Source organism: Scyliorhinus canicula, chromosome 12 (genome assembly GCF_902713615.1).
Source record: "Scyliorhinus canicula chromosome 12, sScyCan1.1, whole genome shotgun sequence".
Lineage (NCBI taxonomy): Eukaryota > Metazoa > Chordata > Chondrichthyes > Carcharhiniformes > Scyliorhinidae > Scyliorhinus > Scyliorhinus canicula.
Window position 1 is genome coordinate 19,906,489 of NC_052157.1, and position 13,640 is coordinate 19,920,128.

The following is a 13,640-nucleotide window of genomic DNA, read 5'->3' on the forward strand; positions in this document are numbered from 1 at the left end:
GCTCGGCAACTTCAAGAGAAATGTCAGGAGCAACATCAACCACCCTACATGGCCTTCATCAAACTGACAAAGGCTTTTGATTCAGTCAATCAGAAAGTGCTATGGAAGACTCTGTCAAAGGCCAGCTGTCTAGAGAAATTCATCAACATCCTCTGACTCTTCCAAAGCAAGGTATCAGTGACAGACCTCACCGACGGAGAAATGGTAGAAACCTTCAACGTTAAAACTGGAGTCAAGCAGGGATGTGTCATCATCCCCACCCTTTTCTCCATCTTCATCGCTACCATCCTTCACCTTGTCAAGAGCAAGCTTCCTAGTGGAGTGGACATGTCTACAGGATGGACAGAAACCTTTTGAACCTCAACCAGTTGAAATCCAAGAAGAAAACGACATTGATATCAATCGCAGAACTTCAATATGCAGATGACATCACCATCGCTACTCTCTGAGAAGAAAATCTCCAAGCCATGCTTGACACCTTCCAGGAAGGATACCAAAGAGTCAGTCTCAGTGTCAACGTCAAGAAGACTCAAGTCCTTTACCAACCTACCACAAGGCAAGATCTGGTGTCTCCCTCCATCAAGATAAACAGTGAAACCCTCCAAAACGTGAAACATTTCCCATACCTGGAGAGCCACCTCTCCTAAGGCTGACATCGGTGCGGAGACCCAACAGCGCATCCAATCCACAAGCATCACCTTCAGAACCCCAAGGACGAGAGTCTTTGATAACAGTGATACCCATGCTGCCACCAAGACACCCTTGTGTACAAGGTGGTCATCCTCCCAACTTTTCTAAATGGATCAATAACTTGGATTATGCATAGACGCCACCTCAAGACCCTGGAGAGGTACCATCATAGCTGTCTGAAATGGAGTCACCGCATCAACTGGAAGACAGGCATACTAACATTAGCTTGAAGGACCAAAAGCAGCAGTATTGAGGCCATGGTCATCTGAAACCAACTCCGCAGGGCCGGCCATGTGCTTAACATGTCAGAGTCCCAACTCCCAAAGCAAATCTTCTCTGCCCAGCTCAACTGAGGCTTCCGAAACTAGAGGAGGACAAAGGAAGTGCTTCAAAGACACCCTGAAGGCTTACCTCAAGAAATGCAACATCAAAGTCAAAGCCTGGGGGACTGTTACTCAGAAGAAACCTTCCTGGAGGAACCTCTCGATTGAAGGGAAACAATTCTTTGAGGACACCCGACGACAAGAGGAGGGACGGAAAAGGAGCCAGAGAAAGTAATGACAGCGATCTAAAATCCTCCCGGAAACACCTGCCAAGTGTGCGGTCGAAGATGCGGCTCTAGGTTCCGGCTCATCAGCCATGCAACAACCCACAGAACCCATGACCAGTAGTACGGAGTTTCTTAGTTGGGTAATCATATCCATTAACGAGTGTTCGCTGAAAAAGGTGGTTTTCTCCTAACTCTTGAAGAGCCAAACCAGTCAGGATTTGTCAAAAATGTTGCCTTGCAAGGGCCAGTTTAAGTGAAGAGGAAGGGCAACTCCACCACAATTTAATCTCTGCAGCAGTCAAAATGTTGTGTTTTGTTGCGCTAATCATGCTTCCACCAAACTGAGTGGAAGTGCGGCAGAAAGGGTAACTGCAGAGGTCACATGGATTTTAAAAGAATACAGTTGTTTTCCTTGAATTCAGTTAGCGGCGAAGTTGGACGTAGTTCCCAGCGAGACATTCAAATCTGCTTTCACAGTCACCCAACAAGCTCTTGAGCTTTCCTGCAGTTAGTTCCCACCAAGTTCAGCCAGGGGTCTTGCTGTACTCCTTTAAGTAAAGGCCGATCATGATGTAGCCTCTTTCACTTTGCCACCAAATGGAGGTATTTTCCTGATGGAGTCACGCGCAGACGAGATTTGAAAGACTTCACAGCCATCGAAACTGCAGATGGAAAGTTAATGGCTCCTGTTCAGAAGGTTATCACTCAAAGTCAGTCAACCCCATCGCTCGGATTGCTTCAATCACATGTAGCACCAAGTATCCAGGAAGTGCGTTCATTGCTTCCTGGAACAATTATATCAGAAATGGCTTCAGAAGGCTTTACTTTTAAAGTGCAGGATCATCTCATTACACATTTATTTGCTTTATGGATAAGAACAAGATGACAATGTTACTGATGTGGATGTTTGTCCCACAGAAAGATGGTTGCACAAGGATCAGAAGCGTTGTAATAGAGGGAAAAGCATTAAGTTGCATCAAAGAGTAGTTAGTAGCTTGAAAACAAGTCATAGCAAATGGGAAGGTTGAGCATGGCAAACAATGCTGCTAATTATTTTTATCAGCGGCATCAAAATGGACACAGTGATTTATGGACAGAAGTGACTTGTAATCCATATATTCAGTCACCGTGTTACAGCTTGGTGACAGAGTGCAGGATGATCCGCAGTGACTCCATTAAACGATTCGTAGAGATGTAGGGACACAGGCCAAGCAGTTTGCGAGATTGACAGCCACGCCCACTGAATTCCTGCAGCTTCGTCGCCGGATTGATCCTTCAGGGCTCGAGACATGAAAGAAAAAGACAAGAATCGTCCCTGACCCATGGTGCGCACAACGCGTTCGCAAACTCGCAGTCCTCAAGCAGTCAGCGCTGGCATGAGGCCACCTCCAGTTCCATTCATGAGATGCTACTATAATTGAAATGAGAGGAATGATACATACATTCACAAAGCTCTGCCACTTCGATGACCTTCGGGTTCCATTTCCCCACTTTTGACAACATGTCGGTGGGAACTAACAATCCTAATGAGCTGACCCCATCGGAAGTGGGAGCTTCAGGCTTCTGAGTCGCATGCCAATCTCCGCACGCTTCTGAGACGCGAGTGTGGAGCCTGCTGATTTTATCTTTAGTTCAGATTTACAGTTTTTCTTTTTCTCCCACACCTACAGTAGTCTCCAATGTAAAATTGTTAGTGGCAATAATTTTATCTCAACCCTTCTTTCCAAACCAATTGAAATTGCGTGGCAATTTCTGGATGGATGGTTTTGTTAATGTACCATTTCAGAATGGCCAGACCATGGATACAGCATTGGATAAAGAGAACGAAGGAGGCTTGTGGCAGCTAACTGAGGGTTCAAAACAGCAGGCGTACAGAATGTGCAGGCGCGAACTTAAAAATGAAATTAGGAGAGGAAAAAGGGGACATGAAAGAATACCGACAGGTTAAAATAAAGGAAAATCTACAGTTGTTAAGCGATTATACGAAGGGTGAAAGGGTAACTAGGGAAAGAATCGGGCCCATTAAGGACCACAGTGGCAATTTGTCTGTGGAGCCGGAGGACGTAGGTAGGGTTTGAAACAAATACTTTGTGTCGGTGTTCATGAGATGGACGGTGTGGGTATAGAGATCAGGGAGAAGGACTGTGATAAAATTAAAGAAATTAACATAGACAGCGGGAGTTTCTGAGTGTTCTGGCAGGCTTAAAAGCAGATAAACCTCCAGCGCCGGAGGAAATGTATCCCAGGCTGTTGAGTGAGGCAAGGGAGGAAATCACAGGTGTGTGCTGGCAATAATTTACAATTCCTCTATCAGCACAGGGGAGGTGCCGGAGGACTGGAGGATAGCCAATGTGACACCATTATTCAAGAAGGGAGGTAGGGATAAACCAGAAAACGACAGGTCAATCAGTGCAAACCTCAGTGGTGGGGAAACTATTGGAAGCAACTCCAAGAGACAGAATTAATCTGCATTTAGGGAGGCAGGGATTAATCAAGAACAGTCAGCATGGTTTTGTTAAGGGGAGGTCATGCCTGGCCAACTTGACTGAATTTTTCAAAGAACAGGTGGGCAGATGAGGGCAATGCATTTGACGTATTCTAGTTGGACTTCAGCAAGGCTTTTGATAAGCTCCCACATGGGATACTGATAGCGAAGGTCAGAGCCCATTGGGATCCAAGGAAATTTGCCAAATTGGGTCCAGTATTGGCTGAGTGGCAGGAAGCAGAGGGTGAGGGTCGAGGAACGTTTCCCTGACGGCAAGCCTGTGTCCAGTGCGGTCCCGCAGGAATCAGTGTTGGGGCCCTTGCTGTTTGTGGTTTAGATAAATGATTTAGACTTGAATGTGGGAGGGTTGATCAGTAAGTTTGCGGACGATATGTAAATTGTGTGTGTGTGTGTGTGTGTGTGTGTGTGTGTGTGTGGGGTGCGGGGGGGGGGGGGGGGGGGCGGAGAAGCACCGAGGATCAGAGGGACCTTGGTCGGCATGTATAGAGGTCCCTTATGGCAGCTGGGAAAGTGGATAACAAGATTAAGAAGGCACATGGTACACTTGCCTTTATCAGCCGAGGCATAGAATTTAAGAGCAGGGAGGTTATGCTGAATCTGTATAAAACGTTTATTAGGCCACAGCTAGAGTATTGTGTGCAGCTCTGAAATACACATTATATAAAGGATGTGATAACACTTGAAAGGATGAAGAGATTTACCAGGAAGTTGCCTGGGCTGGAGAGTTTTAGTTATGATGAGAGATTAGATAAACTGTTGTTTTCATTGAAGCAGAGGAGCTGAAGGGGCACATGATTGAGATGTACGAAATGATGAGGGGCATAGATAAGGGTAGACAGGAAGAAACTTTTCCACTTGATGGAGGGATCAATAACCAGGGGGCATCACTTTAAGGTAAGGGGCAAGAGGTTGAGAGGGGATATGAGAACAAACTTTTTCACCCAGAGGGTGATGGGAATCTGGAATTCACAGTCTGCAAGGGTGATGGCGGAAGCGACCCTCATAACAGTTAAGAAGTATTTAGATATGCCCTTGTGATGCCCAGGCATACAAGGCTATGGGCCAAGTGATGGAAAATGGGATTAGAATAGTTAGGTGGTTGTTTTTGACTGGCGCAGACATGGTAGGCCGAAGGGCCTTTTCTGTGCTGTCGACCTCTATGACCCATGATCCTCCTGACACTCTGATGTGTCATCACCATAGTGATGACGGAAAGGTGAAGGTGCATTATGGAAATTTCCCCAGTCTTCAATAATATTGTGTATTTAATTCACTTCCATTGACCCCAGCAACTTTTAATTTTAACTGCTAACTATTTTCTGTTAAAATATTTTTCTTGATCCTGGCTCCATGTTCCTCTCACCCTTTAAATCAGAGTGCTTCGCTCCGCGCTTCAAAGTCTTCCTCAATTGTCATTAGCACTAACACGATAATCTGGAAAATGCCAATTTCTCCTCTTGCATGGGGCACTTGGCAGAGCTCCATCGAGCGGCCCAGGCAAATCGACAGATAACTAAAACAGGCTGAAGCTGTGACTTTCACATTGGGAGTTCTGGCCTCTTCTCTCTGTATTGCTGGGCTGTCACTGTGATTGCTACTGATAGTTGCTCCAAGCAGTCTTGATAAAGGAATGCTTACAGAGTGGGAGAAGGCGATGATGCCCTAGTATTGGTTGCAAAATGTTGACAGAGGCCATGAGGGAAGTCAGTAACATTATACACAAAAGGCAAGCCACGGAATGAGAGCTGGGATGTCCACTTCACTCCCAATGGCGACACATGGGTAATGAGCTTAAATGGCCATGCTTAAATGGCCATCTTGTGGCGTAGGTGCCACAACAAGAGCAGGCAGTGGTCAGAAGTGGAGTGAGTAGTGTCCAACAAGCACCACAAGAGATAAGGGCAGAGTCCATTCAGTAACAATAAGGGGAGTGGACAACACTGACCACAAGAAGAGTGGGCAGTGTCTGACAGAAACAGGCGTACCAGGAGACCAAGCTACTTCCCTGGCTCCCCACTCGAAATACCGTTGAGAGTCAAAGTTAAATCTGTCACAATCAGCCCTTCAATACCGATCGCAATCCCAGATTAACATATATAATCATGCTTTAGCTGCAGAGGTGACTAATTGTGCTCGAGTCTTATTGCATGGCATCTAACCCAAACATTATAACAGATAACAGAAGAAGAAAGCGTACTTGTAATAGTAGATATCAGAGCCCACACGAATCCAGTGTGCTCTTCCACACAACGCCTCATGGACAGAATACATGACTGGCTGCATGCCTGGAAAATAGCACATTAAAAACATTTATTTAAGTTGTCGCAGGCAGTGTTTTTCATCTCATCGATTAGAGGAGAATTAAATATTCTTCAGAATTTCTCCAATAGACTAGACACAGCCAATAAATTAACTCCAAAGAGAAAATGCTGGAAAATCTCAGCAGGCCTGGCAGCATCTGTAGGGAGAGAAAAGAGCGAACGTTTCGAGTCCGATGACTCTTTGTCAAAGCTCTGACATTGCTTTGACAAAGAGTCATCGGACTCAAAACGTTCGCTCTTTTCTCTCCCTACAGATGCTGCCAGGCCTGCTGAGATTTTCCAGCATTTTCTCTTTCATTTCAGATTCCAGCATCCGCAATAATTTGCTTTATCCAATAAATTAACTCCATTGAGCCTCCATTTATCCAGCTCCCTTTGCAGAATTTTAAAATGCTGTTCCTCCTTCTTTCTAGAACATTGCCAAGGCTAGATTTCCTTCACTTCTTGTTGGGAATGAGCTTCCAGATTCCTTTAAAACTAAAAACAATGTTAGAACGTTTCCAAATTTGCAAATCCCACGTTTCGTGAAATTTTGCCATGCTAGATTTCTTTTTAAACCCCCTTGACTCGCTTTAAAGCAGAGAGAACGATGTGAAAAAGCATGTTTACCATTTGATGAAGGACACGAGTCCCAGACTTTTGATCTACGTTAATGTCTGAAACATGTATTATCACTTCAATCCACTGTCTGGCATAAGTACTACAGATGTCTTCATGAAAGCCAATATCAAGAGTTCCTATTTCACGTCTGCGAGTAAATGGTTTTGCCAATATCACACCGTTGTTTATTGTGAAATTGTATCATTGCTGTAACATTAAATTTTATGGAGGGCCTTGAAATCGCAAGTCTTTTTCTGATGCTGCACTAATTGTCAGCTACATTAATGTAACCACCTCACCTTCTCTGAAACCCATTTAAGCATAAATGATTTGGTATTAAATCTGTTTTAACATTTAGACAATAGGATTTGTCCACAACAGTGGAACTGCGTGAATATAAATGCACCTCAGCAACAAAATCCCCTCAAGCTGCTGAATTATGAAACTGCTGTGAAACCAGGCTCAGTGTGAAGCATGGGAACATGAAGTGTCGAAAACCATATTAAACTGCACCACACTGCAGACAGATCAACGCCGTGTTTTATTTATGGGTAAGTGCATGTGTTATATCGAGAGTCTCAGTGTTACAGTGTATAAATATTTATCAACATAACTCAATTTGAACTGGAAGTTCAAAGAAAGTATAATACTTGCAAGTACACAAATCAAAAGAATGCGCACCTTACACACCATATCTACAACAGCAAGACTATGCAGAATAGAAACTGCACATGACATGTAGCTGAAACCACAGTTTGTAACGCTACAGGATGCAAAGCTTCAGTGCCCAGACTATCAATTTGAGCCTGGGATTGTCTGCCCAACAAGCCTTTTACTAATATCGTTATGTATGTACTCAATTAAACACGACTGGTCCGAACCAAATAGACTGCAGAATGAATGCTTCAGAACAGAACTGTCTCAGAAACCAGGTTCTGTGGTTGTCATTCTATTGGGGGCAGAGGATAATTCTTCACCAATGCCAGATCATTTGTCCCAAAGTAGATGGCGCAATTTATTTTAACCAATGCAAGATTAGTGCAGCACGGTAGCACAGTGGTTAGCACTGTTGCTTCACAGCGTCAGGGTCCTGGGTTCGATTCCCGGCTTGGATCATTGCCTGTGCGGCGTCTGCATGTTCTCCCCGTGTCTGCACAGGTCTTCTCCGGGTGCTCCGGTTTCCTCCCACAAGTCCCGAAAGACATGCTTTTTAGGTGAATTGGGCATTCTGAATTCTCCCTCAGTGTACCCGAACAGGCATCGGAGTGTGGCGACTAGGGGATTTTCTCAGTAACTTCATTGCCGTGTTAACGTAAGCCTACTTGTGACAATAATAAAGATTATTATTATGACTGGCTTACTGGCTAGTCTTGCCCAAACTCCTTTGCTACTCGCCAGCTTGATTCAGCAACATCCTCAATCACCTTGCTTCATTAATATAGGAAAATATCCCATAGAATTTGAACTTCACAGAAATGTTCATTTTCTTCCACTTCAGTGTGTCATTGACCACATCACAATACTCCTCATTGCGCAGCGTCAACCTTGTCAGCACAATGTTCCTTAAAGCTCTGTGTTCACAAACCCATCTAGTTGGCAGATCTCTTGGCCGCTTTGGTAAAGCTTAACGCCTCTCACAATCTTCATTCTCAAACATGTCCCATTCACAACTGTTTTCAAGGGAAGGCTCCACGTAATCGGAGGCAACACTCTGAGGCTGCGGAGAGGGTTATCAAAATTGCAAACAAAAACAGAAAGTGCTGGACAGTCACGGCGAGTCTGACAGCATCTGTGGAGAGACAAGGGAGCTAACGTTTCGTGTCTGGATGACCCTTTGTCGAATTCCAACTTTCTTTGGCAAAAAATGTCAATTTGAAGAAGTTGGCGACTTTTCCCCCAATTCATGGCTATGGTCCCTCCTTCTCATTGTCTACATCCTTATTCATTCGATCATTCATGATGACCTCATAGACTCACATTGTCACATTTTATCGCAACAGAATATGATCCCACATCATACAGTGAGGTACTGGAAGGAGCAACCTTCAAGACTGGTAGGGAGTTAGTGGAAGTGAAATTCCAGGAGTTTACAGGCTGAACAATTTGCTGGAGATCGCCACAAGGTTTAGTTCCTCACAAGCTCTGTTTGTAAAGGTTCTCTAGGGGATTAATGTTAACTGAAGTTGAGACTCTTAGTTTGGGACCGACTCAAGGCTGCATGAAAATGTGGCCACAATGCAGTGCATTATGGGAAATCTGGACACAAACACCCTGCCAGATTACAAGGCTCGGATTAATCTCTCTCACAGATGCTTTGAATAATGTCATGAGGATATTTTATTATTTAATCTTTCATGGGATGTGGACATCACCAACATGGCCAGCGTTGCCCATCCCTAATTGACCTCGAACTAGTCCAGGCAGGTCCCTGAAGGCCAGCCAAGAGTTCAGGAGGAGTCCATCGGAATTGTCGATGGAGAGTGGAAAATGTGACACAAGTGACAGGCTCGGTCCCCAGTGGGCGCAGCAGGTGGGATGCCACTGCTGATGGTCACTCTACCCGTGATTCTCAGACGATGCTGAGTCCGAGGCGGATGGTGAGCCTCTGAAGTCGTCAATTAGGTGGCAGATACTAGATACTCAATGGGATGTGTGGGAAGTACTAGAGGAGATCCCCGAGGGCCTGCGTGCCATGGACTCTGTCATGGAGAAGTCCATGCGGAGCTTGAACAATGCGTTGACCCCGAGCACTGAACACACAACCTCTTCCAGTGAGAGTGCCGACTCTCATGGAGAGGCAGTTTCAAGAGCAGAATCAGGGGTTCCCGTGGTCTCACTCAGACCTGCTAGCCCACACAGTGGCTGTGACCTCAGGAGATCACCGCCAGTGTGAGGGATGGGTTAGACACCTAACCTCTCAGCTAAGTGCCCATCCATGAATAGCAAACAGTTCCAAACATACCTCATACTCTCTCGAGAAGCCTGTTGGCTTTAAGGGCAACTCTCACAGCGCTCCAGATGAGGACGGCAGCTCGTCTGCTCCTCTGCCAGTGACCATGGCATCCTCGAAGGGCTCCTCGACTGAGGAGTGCCTAACCATGTTGCTGGTCTTACTTTCCCAGGCGGAGCTCTCTCAGGCCCCACTGGCCAGAGGATGACCACCAAGGTTATCAGAGCCGACACAACAGCACAGTCAGCAATTTGCCTCCAATGCTGCTGCCAGTGAGCTGGGGCACTAATGCATAGCATTCGTAAGTATAAGTTTAAGGTACCATATTGGTTAAATCATGGTTGTGATGTAATTCGCCAACTGACCACTAGGGGTCTCATTAGTATAAAAGTGAATGTTAGAGTCAGGTGACCTCAGACTGACTGCAGAGCTGGAAGAGAGAGGTTGCTTGTACATGATCATACTGTTATTCATCAGTTGTTTTGTATATAGTTGACCCACAGTTATTGTTAATAAATTGTTCATAGCTTTAGCTACAAGTTTTCTTGTAATATAAATCAGACCAACCAACAAGAATATCTGCAAAATGACAGCAAATCATGTGTCCGACAAAATCATGCATGATTTAATGTTCTTCCTGGTCAAAAGCATGCCCAAAATAAAAGGTAAGATTCTGGCCTATTAGATTTAATAAAGCATCGATGTATTCGGGGGTCGAATCTCAGAGTGATTTTTTATGAGCTCTGACATACAGCTGGCTATGAGCCTTTGCTCAGTGAAGAGTTCCCACCTCTGAGCTGGAAGATCATGGGATCAAGCCCACTCTATAGATTCATAGAATGGCTACAACACAGGAGTCCATTCAGCCTGTTGTGTCTATGCTGGCCTTCTGCAAGAGCAGCCCTGCTAGTTCCACACCCCCACCCTTCCACGATAGCCCAGCAACATTTTGTTTTCCTCTTCAGGTGCTCATCCAAGCCTTTCAAAAGCCACAGTTGTGTTTGCAACCACAGCACTCTCAAAAGAAGCGCATCCCAGATCCTAACTACTCATTTCCATTTCATTTTGCCACTGTTTATTTTGCCAAGTAACCTGACTCAGGGTCCCCTGGTTCTCGACCCTCCCAGCCAACCCCAGGGAGCAGGAGACCAGAACTCTCGCCTCTGAATACAGGGTTGTCAACCCTGTGTCTGATCAGAGCAGGGTGGCATCTCCAACACACCTGGCTGAGGTACTCCTGCTCGGCAGTGGTTGGCAACCTGCGGCCCACAAGACATTTTATTGACTGTTGCCCACGCGGAGTTGTCACATTCCTCCGATTTCCATCCGCGTGGTTTTTTTCTTACCGGTGTGACTGAAGTGATTTGCACGTAAAGTGAGGGCGAGTGAAGTGAGTTGCATGCCGATTGCTCACAACATTGACCGTGAGAGTCCAAAGTATAAATATTTATTTTGTTTTTACCATTTGAGATTGATGACAGTTATATTAATATATGAATGATAAAGCATTTTCTATAACTCGTTATGAAATATTCAGTGTGTATTAAATGTATTTATAATAATAATCTTTAATGTCACAAGTAGGCTTACATTAACACTACAATTAAGTTACTGTGAAAAGCCCCTAGTCGCCACACTCTGACACCTGTTCAGATACATTGAGGGAGAATTCAGAATGTCCAATTCACCTAACAGCCGTCTTTCAGGACTTGTGGGAGGGAACCAGAGCACCCGGAGGAAACGCACGCAGACACAGGGAGAAAGTTCAGACTCCACACAGACAGTGACCCAAACCGGGAATCGAACCTGGGACCCTGGAGCTGTGAAGCAACTGTGCTAACCACAGTGCTGCCCATTTGATCTTATTCAAGGGTCACAGTTAGTGGACAAGCCCGATTTCAAATGTGCAACCACTGAGATGAAGGAAGGCCTCTCATGCGGCCCACTCACTCACCCAGGTAGCCCATCACTGTGCTAGGGAGTCGCAAGACAGACGAACAATCTTTCTGTGTTAAAGGGCTCTATATTATGCTAACAAGCTGGGAGCACAGTCTGCTGAATGCAACAGCAGGAGGAGAAATGGACTGCCTGGTAGACATAAGAGAGCAAGAAGATGAACAGCTGGGCCATTGTAGGGAAAACATGATTTGGCATGCGGATTCACCACACCTGGGTGAGACGGTTACTTTCTGCCAGCAAAAGGGTTTCAGTGAGAGGACTGAGCAATTATATCCTGTCTGATCACTGCAGCAATCAAAGACAGCTTGGTTAGAAGGCAGCCTTTTGATTGGCTTCATTTTCTCCAGCTACTCGCAGGCTTCTCTTGGCTGCTTCATTAGGCCGCACTCCAGCTGTGCAGCAAACAGCAGCCAACGAGCACTGGCGGGCCTTGGATGAACTCTATTGAAACGCAACTAATCCAAACAACAGAATCACGGTTCAAGGATGCTGAAGCCTCCCTGTCTGCGATTGTGGTGGATGCAGAGGGTGCCTCTCCGGTTAGTGTCTCATTGGTGTTGGGGGCCAGGGTTGCAGTACATACCCTTGGCTCTCCAAATAACACCCCTGACTCCTCCTGACCCTCCAAACAAGGCTGGCTGTACAGTCAGTGCTGGCATCTTCCTCTGTGAGGCCCAGAAAAGAGACTGTAGTTTCAAACGGCAAGCAGTTGTGTAAGAAAGATCAGGATTTTACAGGGCAGTTGTGGCCATGTCCACTGTCAGAGAATGGGAGGCAACCACACCTCACCTGTCATGGCCCCCCCCACCCCGCTACCAGATTTTCAATGTTGAGCAGATGGTTAATTGACTGCAGTTGTGGCTTATTTGGCCAGCAAGAAAAGAGGATGTCCCACCCCCCAGCTCCCGACAAAACCCAGTCAATCAGTCGGCAGGAGGCTCTTCTGTCGCAACAGCATCACTGGGAATAGTAGCCACTGCTGGAACTGCAGCGGGCAACCACACCAGGCACCAGGGAGGAGACCCCAAAGTGAAGGTGAATGAAGTCCAGCTCACCGGGATATTTCAGGCCCTCCCCCCCCTCCCTAAGGGAGGTTGGCATAGCGGGGGCAGAGTGGGAGGATTCAATTATCAGGGCAGGGAATATCTTCAAGTGGGGGCAGCACTTTCTCCCCTGGGGCGGAGTCATTATGAGACACATGGTGCCTGATCAGGAGGGCTTCGTGGAATGTTGCCCATTCTTCTCTGGTAAAAGTTCACCTGAGGAAGGAGCAGTGCTCCGAAAGCTGGTGTTTGAAACAAACATGTTGAACTTTAACCTGGTGTTGTAAGACTTCTTACTCTTCTCTGGTAAAATATCAGGTAGGCAAATGGCCACAGCATCTCCACCGTCCCGTCTGACTACACCGACCTCCCAGGCCGCTTCCTGGTGCCCTGTCAAATCTTGGGTAAGAATGATCTTTTTCCATCTTCAAATCAAGCCAATAAAACAATACCTTTACTTGATTGGTGTTGGGTTCTCTTTAAACAACAGCCAGACAAACGGTCACCAACGAAAAGTGGCTGCCGGAAATATTTCAGTAACTTTCTTTCTCCAACAGAACGATTAATTGCTAAAAGTTCTGCAATGTACCTTTAACAAAAGCCCTCTGCCTTGTATATTTTTTTTATCAGCTTAGAGTACTCAATTATTTTTTTCGAATTAAGGGGCAATTTAGTGTGGCCAATCCACCAAGTTTAGTGCTTGTACCGTTTGTTTTCTGTACAACTGTGTTGTGAACTGTTTTAATAATCAGACTATCCTACTCCGCCCCCCCCCCCACCCCCCACCCCCTCTCCCCGTACATTGGTACTAAGGGGAAGGTACCCTGGTTCCCCAACACAAAATAAGTGTTTGTACCGTTTGGCCTTGTATATATTATTTACTGTTTTAATAAAAAGATATGGCCAATCCACCTCCCCTGCACATCTTTGGGTTGTGGGGGTGAGACCCACGCAGACACGGCGAGAACGTGCAAACTTCACACAGTGACCCGGGGCCGGGATCGAACCAAGATCCTCGGCG

General features: G+C 45.9%; 1 protein-coding gene across 1 annotated transcript in view; it reads right to left on the bottom strand.

Annotated features, from left to right (window-relative positions):
* The window catches only part of LOC119975190 (cytosolic carboxypeptidase 4), a 287,106-nt gene that overhangs the window by 172,367 nt on the left and 101,099 nt on the right, over positions 1-13,640 (bottom strand). Inside the window, exon 15 of the mRNA XM_038814795.1 lies at positions 5,944-6,031. Within this exon, the coding sequence (XP_038670723.1) occupies positions 5,944-6,031 (88 nt within the window). The remainder of the gene's footprint in view (positions 1-5,943; positions 6,032-13,640) is intronic.